This window comes from Myotis daubentonii, chromosome 4 (genome assembly GCF_963259705.1).
Source record: "Myotis daubentonii chromosome 4, mMyoDau2.1, whole genome shotgun sequence".
In the NCBI taxonomy this organism is placed as follows: domain Eukaryota; kingdom Metazoa; phylum Chordata; class Mammalia; order Chiroptera; family Vespertilionidae; genus Myotis; species Myotis daubentonii.
Window position 1 is genome coordinate 91,432,923 of NC_081843.1, and position 13,823 is coordinate 91,446,745.

Consider the following 13,823-nt stretch of genomic DNA (forward strand, 5'->3'; position numbering starts at 1 on the left):
ACCTGTGAAAACATTATTGTCCAGGTGTTATTGATATTGTTATGGTTGTTTATTTCTCAGCAGTCTTATTGTCCCAGGACTTAACAGTGCCTGTCTCCCTCATTATCTCATCATGGGACCACAGGAAATATTTCACCTGACTTTAATCTGTTATGTTAGTGAAGATGCCTCCTTCAGGGAATGTTGCAAGGACTAGTGCTTTAAGCTTCCGGAAGTTGTTTATGAAATCAGAGGGACCTCTTGAACAAACTCAATTTTCTTAACTGGCTGGTTTCACTAGTCACAGATACAGAGCCTAAGGGCTGCTTTAGCAGCAAGATAAGATAACTTAAGAAAATTCCAAGGCTTTGTTTAACACATGAAGCCCATATGATGGTTACTTAGCTGTGTTCCTACTCACTTTCAGAAATGATTAATAATCATTCTTATTAATACATCCCAGGATTGAACAGTTGTCATTGCCGGAAGTTAATTCTTTTATCCAATCCCCTATGTAGAGCTCCATTGATTCTTGGTTCAACATTGATAGAGCTGGTGAATAATGTATTATTTTACTTTATATAAGAAAACTTGGAGTTTAGTTTTGTGGGGGTTTTTTTAATGCTTTACCTTTTCCTAGGTAAATGTATTCCCTTAACACATTTCTTACCCTAACCTTGGAGATAAAGCAGCAAAGAGAAGTTTCTTTAGAACCATTTTGTTTCAATTTTAATTTCCACTATAACTGTATAACGATGAATCTTGTGGTTTTTTAGATCTACTATTGAACATTAACAGTGGGTGTCCCATTGATAAACCCTGACTGGTGTCTTCCTCTCATTCTGTTTTCAGGAACTCCCAGCACTCATATGTCAAATCTTTATTTTTCAATTACAGTTTACATTCAATAATATCCTGTATTAGTTTCAGGTATACAGCATAGTGGTTAGACAGTCATATACTTTACAAAGTGGTCCCCCCAATACACATTCTTAACCAATGGCACCATTTCTTCACAGTTTAATGGTAAGGATTGACTATAGACTTTGTGGTTATGTTTATGTTGTAAAGCACTTTTAAATATTTTTCTGATGCCAAACTACAATTTCAAATGATTGTAAGCTGTTTACATGACTCTAATAATGATTTTTCTGTAGGCCATTGTTTGAAATCATATCTTTGAATATTAAGATGTAAATGTTAAAAATTCCAACAACCAGTCTGATACTTTTGGCATCCACAGTTTATAGACACCAACATTTTAAATATAAACTGAGTTTTTAATCTTGTTTTACATTTATAGTTAAGTCTTTGTTCCACATGGGTAATTATATGTTACCTAACTGAAATTTCTCATGATAAAAGAAGAAATATGTTTTACATAGTTATCATCGCAATGCTATTTTAAAAGTATATTTTTGGCAACTAATATCCTTTTTTTATAGGATGTACCAATGGGCCAACACAATTTTCAAAATCGCACCTTAAGGTATGGTATATGTTCCATATTCTAATTTTTAAAAGCTCACTTTTTATTTATTTCTGAAAGTAATTGTCATCAATTATAGTAATTTTGAAGGCTACTTCTTCTAAAAGAGCAGCTACTTGTGAAGAGCCCTATTAAATTGCTCTCAAGCTTCTAAAAATAGGATTATTAGTATCATGCTATTAGAATTAAGAGAGGAGAAAAAGAAAACACCACCTGGTAATCACTGTAGAACTTGAAATTATTTTCTTAAAATGATTCTTCCTGATATTAATAAATAGCAAAAAATGGAATTTTCTTAAAATGAGTATGGTCCTTAAAATTACATTTTTCTGTTTTGAATCTTAGAGATAAAAGCAAAAGAAGTCTAGCTTTTCTATGGTACAAAGTAGGGCTGACCAACCTCTCTAAAAAGGAAAAAAAAACTTCCCACACATGTCTCCAGGCCCCAGTCACCACCCATGGTAGAACTACAGGCACTAATATCTTTTATTTCCACGTTCCTCTAGCTTTGGGAGTTGGAGTTATACTGTAGTATTGATTTGGGGATGAAGTATTTCTTATTGAAGTAAGTAGGATAATTCATGGAAGGCCCAAAACTCAAGCCAGTTTTTTTCCCCCCACAAAGAAGTGGGTTTATTCTTACAGAAAACACATTGTATCCAAGTAAAAAGTAAACACAATTAGGTAGATCATTCCCTGCAAAGCATGGCAAGGAGTGCACATCACCCCAGAATCCCTCTAGGTGACTTGGTTTTAATGAGCTCTACTTTATATTTTGTGTAACATTTGAAATTTTAACATTGAGATAGAACACCCATAGCCCTCTGTTACAGGGATAATTGGGTTCTGGGCCTTTGAGGCGTTATGTTTGAAGTGACAAGTGCCACATTAAAGAGAACCCTAGCCAATTTTAAGGAATATCATGGGCCCATAGCATACCTTAAGAGTGTGTGACTCTTCCGGCCAAGCAAGCGCTAGCAAGTCTGCGAGCAACTGTGCACAGAAATGTTGTGACCATCCTTTCACTTTATTCTCGATGTCTCTTCTGTTGTCTATCTGCCCCTCCCTGAAATTGTGCTGCAAGAACCTGTTTTCTGAAATGCCAGCAGGAAATGCCTAGTGGACCACCAGGGTTATGTGGGCAGTGTCTTCTGGGATGACTGCGGTCTGGAAGACAGTGATCAAAAGCTATCATTTGTATCTGGACTAGGCATGTGGAAAATCTGATTTCGTCCTTAGTATTCTTCCAAGACAGACCCTATGGCCATTATCCTTTAAGAAGGGAAGACACTGAGGTGCAGGGGGTTAAACGAATGCCCAGAGTCGGCAGCTGGCAGAGGTGAGGCCAGGATGTGTGTCCTAACTCTGGTGCCAAAGCCTGCGCTCCTCACTGCTCTCCTGTCCTGTCTGCCTTCTCAAGGGTCCCCTCCATGTCTGTTCCCCTTGCCTCTGTGGTGGGTGATCTCTGGTGACCCTAAGGGCCTCCTGGAGATAGACTTTCAAACCAGCCTTACCTGGGCTTCCCTCGAACACCCTGGCTTTGTCACATGGCCTACATCATAAAACCTCTCTGAGCCTACAGCCTGGCCATGAGGCAGTGTCACATGCTAGACATGCTATTGAGGCATCATCTGAGCTAACACACAACCTCCTCCATGTCTCCTTAGATATAAAAACCCTAGTGTGAGGGTGGGACAGGTTAGAGAGGGAGCTCAGGAGAAATAATGGAGAGAAATTGGAAAGAAATAGGGGTTGGGGACAGTGAGCAATGGAGAGGCCATCGGTGAGGCCCAAAGGCAGAAGCAAGGACTGGAAGATCAGAAATGCTGAAAGTCAAAGAAACAAAGCCCTGGTTGGCAAGTTAAGAACTCCTGGTGGGTAGATTATGAGACCTAGCGGTATCTATTATTTCCCTAGCAGAAGTCACCAAATTACAGAAGCAAGAACACTGTCTGTAGATTAGTAATTTTTGTCCAGATAATTAGTGAATACAAAGGTGAAAAATCATATGCATTTATTGACCACTGCATGTGCCATGCTTACTGCATTGACCGCTGTACAGGCATTGCCCAAGCTAATCCCAAAACAGATTCACAAAGGCAATGCCATTGTGAGCCACAGGCATAACATTGAAGGATTTTGTTTTTCTGTGAATTCAAGGACCTACAACTGTTTCTTCTTAGACTTAGAGAGATTCTGAGAAAAAGAAAGCCACCAAATTGAAGTCAAGAAACTCAAGTCCAGTGAAGGGCTGATTAAAAACAAAACAAAAAGTCTAAAGTCAAGATAGCTCCTCCCTGTAAATGAGAATTAGCCAGACTAGATGATTGCTAAAGTTCCTGGCTTTAAAAAAAAAAAAAAAAGATAAGATAAGATAAGATAAATAATTTGTCTTCTTCAAGCAGTTTGGAATATGACATGCCAATACCTCTTGGCTCTGTATCTGCATCTGGGTCACTTAATATTATTCTGGTTTTGAACCACGACTGTCCTGTTTAAAGAAGACAGGACTTGAAGACACAAATCCACAGATGCTGATGGAATTGCAATGTCCATCATCTCATTAATGATGATTCCATGAGATTAATTACAGATAACTATGACATTGCATATTGATTGGCTCTTCTTGTCTATATCTAGAGATAGTTCTGAACTCAGAAAAGTGTTATTTTTATTCCAAAATAGAAAGTCTATTCAATCAGTAATTTAACCAACCAGAACACAGAGAAGCCATGTGCTCACTGCACATCCCACTCAGGGACCTGTCACACCTAGACTTAGGCACAGGCTGGTGCAGACCAGTTGGCGAGGGCCAGCCTGTGCTTTCGTTCTTTGCAGGTGCTTAACTTTTTAAAACATTTATTGTTTTGGTTTTCTCATGCTAATTGTCAAATTAACCTTGTGAAACTCACTATGATTTTGGCTTAATTTATTTACAAAGCATACTACAGCTGAAGGTTATTTGCTTCCACTACCAAGTGAGTGGTCTGCAAATATAAGTGGGGTTTTCTGTGAATTGTGCTTTCAAACATTGAGGAACATTTAAATACATACAAATAAGCTTTGATATGCCTAATAAAGACGGTAGTTCTTCAAATTCTTGAAAACAGACCAACGAAAACATGAACAAGGAATAACTATTTTGTCAACTAAACTGAATTTTTGCAGGGGAATTTCCAAAGCCAGTGTGTTCTGTCATAAACTAAAGTTTATAAAGGCAACCAGTCAAGGGCTAATGTGTCTTGTAGGACAAAAAGTTCTTTCATCTCCAACACCAAGCACCTATCCTTCAGTGTTGCTTTTGATTACCAAGAAAAATTTCACTCTAAGTGAAGTAAGGCCACATTTTACTGCACCAAAAACTCAAGTCAGTTCTGTCGATTCATAGAGTGGCTGCTGTTAATAAAGAAAAGGCTGTTCATGGATTCATTCTTTTTACTTGTTTAACAGAATTAAACAGAGGTTTTGGCATCATAGAAAAATTGGGTTAATGTTTAGTTTATTAATAAGATTCTTACCCATTGCATTTCCTTTTTCATGTAGAACCAAGTCACAAAAGAAACGATTTGAAGAAGAATTGAACGAAAGGATGATTCAAGCAATTGATGGGATTAATGCACAAAAGTGAGTTCTTCTTAATCTTAAATTATCATTCATCTGGATAATTTCAGAGATGATATTTCAAACCCTATTATTTGGAAAGATTGTTATTTCCTGCCTAATAAACACTCTCCAAGTAAATTACTAATAAAAAACATGAGATGTAAACATGGAGAGAAAAATCATAGCAAAATGTGTTCAGGAGGTCATATGAAAGATCAGTAGGAATTCCTTGTGGGAAAAACTTTAATTTATAGTAAGTAGCACTATCCATTCAGAATGCATTTATTCCCATGCAAAACCAGAGAACATGGAGCTACCCATGTTCCAAATTGTGGAAGAGTGTTATGCTTTAGAATCTGAATTCATGAAGGCAATGGAAGTCAAGACCAGGTTTTTCTGAGGTGGGGGCACAATATTGTTCAGTCTATGAAGTCTATAAATTCTGTGAATGTCTATTCAGTCTAGGAATTGTTGTTGTAGTTTTAAATGGTCCAAGAAATGAATAAAAAAATTAAATAAAGTAGTGGCATTCATAGCCTGGACAGAACAGTCACATTCATCAGCCTCTGAAACCACACCAGGTGCATGTGCATTCAATAAATGTTTGTTGAATTAAGTTGTAGTGTAAACATCAGGAGGTCCAAATGAAAAGCTCCATGGAAAAGTTTCTATCCTAATGGAAACCCAACTATCTAATTTTTATCATGAAAGTTGACTCTTGAAAAATGTAAATGATTTTCACCTAGAGATCTGCCTCCAAAATTAAGTTGCATGTCTTTGCAAACTGTGTGCTTCTTCTACATTGTTCATTTTAAGTATTTGTTTTAAAATATTTATAGGGTTTATGAGAAGATTACATGAGAGTGTGTGTGTGTGTGTGAAATTGAATATATACCCAATAAAGTATCTTGGTCAGGCTACAGTTGTAATTCAGATATACTGGCACAATGAATTAACACCTGCCTAAAGATCCTTTATGTGCCCTAAATGCAACATGTGGCTTGAATTAAGTCATTTCCTCAAGTATCAGTCCAGTGTTCGTGGCTTACAAAACTCAGTGTTAGATGCTAGGGACACAAGGAAAGAGAACCTGGTCTTGAGCACTTCCTGCTACCTACAGGACACAGACAGATAGGAAACTAAAATCTGGACTGGAATTAGGGGGCTTTTCAACTTAATGATGAGCTGGTTTTATTTCCCCTTTATAAATTTCACTCATTTTATTTCCAAGCTTATATAATTCAGGAGCATTTTTAAATTAGATTTTTCTCAATAAAGAAAAAACTTTTAATAAGCTACCTGTATACATGATTTATAGTTTCATAAGTACACAGTTCTGGAAATGATTATAGTAAAAAATATATCTTAAATTTTATTTTCTGTCCTTTTTCTATATTAACCAACCTTTGATTCCTCCAATTAGTCTCATAAAAGAGGACAATTACATATTTCTGCAGCTAATGTAATAATAAGAACTGCCAAAATGTCTGTTTCCCTGAATCTAAAGATTATACCCTTGAATCAAAAAGTATTATTGCCTGGTCGGCATGGCTCAGTGGTTGAGCATCAGCCTATGGACCAGGAGATCACAGTTCAACTCCCTGTCAGGGCACGTGCTGGGTTATGGGCTCGATCCCCAGGCGGGGGCACGTGGAAGGCAGCCGATCGATGATTCTCTCTCATCATTGATGCTTCTATCTCTCTCCCTTTCTCCCTTCATCTCTAAAACCAATAAAAATATATATTTTTTAAGTATTGTTATATATGGTTCCCAGTTTTAATGGTGATTGTTCTGGGACACATGACTGACTTCAGTGCAAGTCTTGTCGTTGAGTCTTGTGGGACATTCACACTCATCATGGTCGGCACCATGAGAGTCTTCCTAACTCTCCAGGGCTTCCAGGCACAGCATATCCACATAGACCTGGAGATTTCCCTCCCCAGACGTGCTGGTCTCCTGGGGTAACTTGTCATTAACCCAAATCTGAGACCTCATGTACACTTAGGGGCCCAAAATCTGAAATCAGTAAGTGACTGATTCCTGGATTAAGTGTAACAGTTCACCTGGCCTTTTCTCCTGGATCCTCAAAGGCCTTCACCCTTTATTTCCCGAATGCCTCTCAAGGAGCCCAAATCCATAGGCAGGTGCACAATGGATTGGAAAGTTCTATATTAATAAATTCATGAGAATTGATTTTTGTTTGAACAGATATAATTTTTTTGGAATTTTATGTAAAATACCATTTTATCTCCAATGTTTTCATATATGTATAGGTTCTCTCTTCCCATATATATAGATGTAGACATAAGGTTATATATACTTGTAGAAATATACATATCTATGCATGTTAATTATAATTCAGGTTATTATATTTGTAATTATAAACATATTTAAGAGAAGTTAGGAAAGGAGAAATGGAGAAATATAAATTCATCATTTAATGACTCAAGCCAGTTGTTGGTGTTTATTTTTAGATATTTTTCTTGATGCACAGATTTCAATTTTTTTTTTTTACTTAACTTTGTTTCAGAAAATTTATGTTAATTTTATGGCCAAATGCATGATTATATCAGGCACTGCGCACCCGGCTTGCTTGGTCATATGTCTGGTGTCTCCGCTTAGCTTGTGATTATATAGAGCATTCCAGTGAAAAGTTCTGTCATTAAGCTCTCTATTTCAACTACTTTCTTAAGATAGATTTTTGTGAGTCAACCAATGAGTAAGCGTGCATACTTCCATATAATTTTATTTTTTTAACATCGGAGTGATATGTATGTATTTATTCACATGTGTTTATGTTAATATAATATTAGTGATCTGAACTGCTTGATTCTTATATTAGTATTTTCAACTGATATTTTTGTAAAACATGTTCAAATACTATTTTTATTTTATAGAAATAAAAAAACCATAACGATGATTTTACTTACATGTGAAATCTAAAAAACGAAATAAATGAACAAACAGAACAGAAACAGACTCATAGATACAGAGAACACTTCGATGGTTGCCAAATGGAAGAGGGCTTGAGGGATGGGTGAAAAAGGTATAGGAATTAAGAAGTACAAATTGGTAGTTACAATAGTCAAGGGGATGTGAAGTACATCATAGGGAATATAGTCAATAATATGTTAATAACTATGTGTGGTGTCAAACGGGTACTAGATTTATCATAGGGACCACTTCATAAGTTATATAAATGTCTAATCACTAGTCGTACACCTGAAACTAATATAATATTGTATGTCAACTGTAATTATATGCATTTAATTGAAAAAATATTATAAAGAAAACAAAACATAACATAACAATGAAAGTATTTTCAGTAAGGGTAAAAGAAGCAAAATCTCCTTGCCCAGAACTTGAAGGGACTCTAAATGGGTTTGACATTCTGTGATGTGTTGCTTGGTATAGACGCAGAAATACGGTGCTTCTCTGTGGACCAAATGCTTCAGGACATGACACTCCCATGTGATTTCAGTAAAACATCAGGGAACACATTTAATAACGTACTTGAATCCCTAGTTAGTTAATTAGGATAACTTGAGTTTCAAGCTGGTACAACAGATGGTTGTTAATATCAAATTTTTCAAGGAGGGCAGTGTGAATAGGAATATTATATTTGCGGATTCCATATCCAGTTATTTGGCATTGTACCTTTTTTAAAATATTCAATTTTGGATGATTTACAATAAAGAAAGAAGAATGCAAGTGACTTTTTTAAAAGTAGTTCCAGATGTTTGGTTGGAGGTTTTGTTTTATGATGTCTGCCCTTTTTATTTCTAGGCAATGGCTCAAGTCCGAAGACATTCAGAGAATCTCATTGCTTTTCTACAATAAAATACTGGAAAAAGAGGTAAGCTATATTTTTCTTTAAAATCAATCATTTTTTATGACATTTTAGTTTTTCAAATTTCTTCATAAAATTATACTCATGTGTTTTCTTATTTGTGACATTTAAGCTGCCTCTAGCTATCTCCAACTCTTTCCACCTTTTCTACAATTCTTCCATGCATATATTGTTTTGTCATAGTTCTTGGAACCAAGGTTCATCTCTGGCTAGTCATCATTCTCAATACTCCCGGTGGTATATGATGTCTGGAACACGTCTGAGATTGGGAGCTTAAAGAAAGGAGCGTGGTTTAAACAAATTCTTCCTGATAAATTTACAGTGACTTTGCACAAATTATTTCAACTTTTTGACCAAAAAAAATGAGATTTACAGTCAACGTGTTTGGGAGAAGGAACTTCAAACTTTTAGGTTTTGTTGCATCTAAATACTTTCACATTATGACTCATAAAGTAAGAGCTATTTCAGGCACACATAATAAGCAGACATTTAATTTTTACATGTCAAGTTTAACATGGATTTTCTAAAATGAATTAAATAATTATTATAGAAAAGACAACTGCTCTAGGTCAGCTTAATTTGATTTGCCTTTTGTTTTGTGTTGATACAAAAAAGAAACACTTTAGAGGCGATTTTTATTATCCAACCATGTAATTACAGTCTTAGTTTGAACAAAAGCTACTGTATTTAAAATGCTATTAAGGGAATTCAGTTCATTGTTTTATGGATATTGAACAGAAAAAAATCAAATACCAAAATTTCTCCCAAAATTCATCAGGGTTGGATTATGCAGTTACACCAAAATTTTCTTTTTTTACTAGTGGTCAAGAAGATCAATTGTCTGCTTCTAAGTCAACATATTGACTACAGATGGTTTACCAAATTGATGTTTTATATAATTCATTACTATTATTTTGACCATTTTTTCCTTCAATAACTTTAACACATACTGATGGTTACTTAATGTGTAAATAGTAAAGCAGTCCCTTCCTGGTAGAAGTCCATCTCCTTTATTAATTCTACAACTCATAGCTCTGCACAAAGCCCAGCAGAAGGGAAAAGATAAGGATATAATTGAATGCGTAGAATGTAATCACATTTCTGCGCTTTTGCTAATGTAGCTCCTTCATCAACGTGTAAATTATCCCGGCTAGTAAGTCACAAAATTCATCAGAAAAACATTCTAGCAAATAGAAGGTGATCGTCGTTTTAAAATGCCACTTTTGCTTACATTGCCCATGAGGACATATTTGCAGAGGCCAACTTTCAGGCGAGGTTGAGAGAGCATTGAGATTTAAGCTTGCATTTTGTCCATCTATCCCCAGCCTGCTCTTCAGCCCTGCAGGAAGGATATACAAGGTAGCAAGGAAGCAAGGAAGAGAAACTTCAATTCACCACCCAGAGATCCAGTGGCTAAAACCCCAGTGGCTAAAACCCCAGCAATTCATACTATAACTTCCCATAACTTGGGGAGCAGTCTGTGCAGATACAGCTAATGCAGCCTGCCAGTATTGTCCGGGGGTCTCAATAGCATGGCCACAGAAACTTTATTTCCTTTCATTTTATTATAAAACTCTTTTGAGAAGCAGTCTAGTCTCAGCTGCAACTTTGGCTGTCGTTTTTCCTGCATAACTCAGGCAGGGGCAGTCCCAGGTGGGCAGCTACACTGGTCAGTGTACAGTCCTGAGTGGGATCGAAAGCCGCGTGGACAAGTGGAAAGAATGTCCATCAGCCAGGCTCAGACAAGCAAACAGAATGAATGTGGACCTAGACAAAGCCCGCCGGGCTTCTCTAGCTTGTAAATTTACACATTACCTCTAAGTAGCACTAAAATAAATAACAAAATAAAAGACTAAAACTAGTAAATTGAAGGAGGAAATTACATTTTCTCAGTAGCATTCAAAAGTGAAATATTAAGTGAAAATTTATTTGCTTTCCCCAAATAACTGTGGGCTACAAGGGAACCAGGGCTCCCGCACAGTTCACTCAGTTCACTGGTCCATCAGTCACTCACTTGTCAGGTGCTCTCTCTCCTTGATGGAGTGATTGATTCACTTACCTTTAAATGGGTTTCTGAACAGGCCGGCTTATATAAGTCACGGTCTTTGGAAGTTACAGCTCATTTGGAGGGAGGAAGTACTCATTGCCGGGGATGAACAGCCATCGTCCTCAGCTCATTTGTCCCACACTCTATAATGCAGGAGTGTGATGCATGAACTGGGTAGAGTTAGGCTGCTAGATGACTGCTACAGCCCTGCTCTTACTGAACTGCCACTCACAGTTTCCTCCTTCTCCCCCTTAGTACCGAGCCACGGCACTGCCAGCGTTCAAATATTACGTGACCTGTGCTTGCCTCATTTTCTTCTGCATCTTTATCGTGCAGATTCTCGTGTTACCAAAGTAAGTGCCTGTGGTTCTCCATTGGGACTCTCATCTGGTACCATCCTACTGGCCCATGATGCTTAAGGGTGTGTGGAGATGGTAGTTTCTAAACAGAGGGGTTATGTGCCATACCACAGTGATGGTGGAAGGGGTAGACCTCAGGATCTGTGAAGTTAAGTGGTCTCCATGCATCATGTTTAGTTATAGAAATAGTGGATTTTCAAAGTGGACATGTGGATTCGTGTTCCAGTGTTTCCTTCTGCTTTGATTTTCATATTATTCTGATGCCCAGTTTAAGAAATATAGCCCAGGAAAACTTTACCAAAAAAGGCAAAATTGCCTGATGTTGTTTCTAATGTACAAATAACATCATTGTATATTGAAAGGACAAAACCTGCTCTGGGCACCCTTAGCCCACCCATTCATTCTGATTTCACAGTCTTCTCCATGAAGTCCAGGCCCTACCCCCATCTCTGAATGTTATAGGTCACTGTCCAACTTGCCTCTCCCAGGACAGACCTGAAACAGACAAGAGAAACCCGATGAGCTGGATTTCACAGGTTCACACTTTGGGGTGGACTCCTGCTAGCCCCACCTATTGGTGAAAATCCAGTCACTCTATGATTCCTGGATTGTCTTTCTCCCTCACCTTCTTAATGAATGAAATGTACACCAACTGACTTCCTTTAAAGAAACAGATTTTTCCCATTCTACAGTCTAAAAGAAAAAGAAAACAAATCTCTTGTCTTTTGATAAATGGAGATATAGACATAAATTTTAAGATAAATGTTCTTTCCCCTTATTGTTACCTACTCTGTTAAGGCAAAGCAATCATTTTTAATTTAGTATAATTTAGAGCATTTGCATTTAACTTCTGGGGCACAGCCAGCATTTGTGGGCAACTTGAATTGCTAAGGCTGGGTTGCATTTTGTCTCATTGATAGAAAGCAAACTAGAAATGAAAAGTCTGTCTTTCTCTCTGTACTCGAGAGGATATTCTTCTGGACACTGAGCCCATTCAAAGGCTTTATAGAGCTATAACAAATCAAAATATTACTCATCTATGTACAATCCAAAACTATCAGACCCCTTTTAGGAAAGGGTTCCCACTAGATTTCCCCACCCCCATAAGTTAGCATTAAAATGTGTGGGCAAATTGAGTTCTTCTAAAATTTTTTTTTTTAAATACATTTTTTATTGATATTTCACAGAGAGGAAGGGAGAGAGACAGAGAGTCAGAAACATCAATGAGAGAGAAACATCGACCAGCCGCCTCCTGCACATCCCCCACCGGGGACCCAGGTACATGCCCTTGACCGGAATCGAACCTGCGACCTTCCAGTCCGCAGGCCGACGCTCTATCCACTGAGCCAAACCGGTTTCGGCAAGTTCTTCTAAAATTTAAGTGAAATTTGCTAATGTCAATTTACAAGTTTTTTATTTTTTAAAAAGCTAACAAATTAAGTTCCTTCTAAGTGCCAGGCCTGTGCCACATGGTTCAAGAGAGAAACAATGGTCCCAGCATGCACAAGGCTTATAGGCTGGGCATTGCCCTGGCCGGGTGGCTCAGTTGGTAGGAGCATCGTTCCATACAACGAAAAGGTTGTGAGTTTGATTCTGGCCAGGGCACATACCTAGATTGAAAGTTTAATTCCTGGTCTGGGCATGTGCAGGAGGCGACTGATTGATGTTTCACTCTCTCCCTCTCCCTTTCTCTTTCTCTGAAATCAATGGAAGCATATCCTCAGGTGAGGATAAAAAAAAAAGTTCTTACATCTCTGTCATGTATTTGGATTAAAAATTTATACAATCTTCTCAGAGAGCAAAATAATAAAACATTCTCTTTTTTAAAAAAAGTTATATAGATGATACAAGTACTACCAAGGGAAATGGACCCTTATTATTACTCTCAAGTAGATAAATTCATTCATTTTCTGTATCTTCCTAATAAGTACTTTTTATATTTTCTACATCATAATTAGTTTATCACCCACTGGAAGGAGTTGGAAGAGAGGAAAGTGAGTCAGCATTTTAAAAGATGATGTCAAAGATGCCCTAGCTCGTTTGGCTCAGTGGATAGAGTGTTGGCATCCAGACCAAAGGGTCCTGGGTTTGATTCCAGTCATGTGCATGTACCTTGGTTATAGGCTCCTCCCCAGCCCGGGCTCTGGTGGGGGCTCATGTAGGAGGCAACCAATCGATGTGTTTCTCTCACATTGATGTTTCCCTCTGTCTTTCCCTCTTTCTTCCATTCTCCCTAAAAATCAATGGAAAAATATCCTCGGACGAGGATTAACGAAACAAAACAACAAAACAAAAAAAGATGAAGTCAAAGATGACAGACTTCCAGGGACCAAGAAGAACATTTCATGGCATTATACTTTTAAAAGGAGATGTCTGCTCTGTCTTTGCTTTTATTTTCGTGTCTCTCTTTTATTGCATTGTTTCTTTATGAGGACCCATACATATGTTATTTAATTATGGCAGACCATTCTATCATCGCCAGTTATTATGTGTTT

At 37.4% G+C, this 13,823-nt stretch overlaps 1 protein-coding gene across 15 annotated transcripts in view; it reads left to right on the top strand.

Annotated features, from left to right (window-relative positions):
- Positions 1-13,823, top strand: part of ADCY2 (adenylate cyclase 2) — a 289,765-nt gene that overhangs the window by 208,268 nt on the left and 67,674 nt on the right. For all 15 annotated transcript variants that reach the window (XM_059694687.1, XM_059694692.1, XM_059694683.1 and 12 more), the window contains 4 exons: positions 1,425-1,468; positions 5,012-5,092; positions 8,859-8,928; positions 11,225-11,322. In XM_059694687.1, coding sequence (XP_059550670.1) covers positions 1,425-1,468; positions 5,012-5,092; positions 8,859-8,928; positions 11,225-11,322 — 293 coding nt within the window. The remainder of the gene's footprint in view (positions 1-1,424; positions 1,469-5,011; positions 5,093-8,858; positions 8,929-11,224; positions 11,323-13,823) is intronic.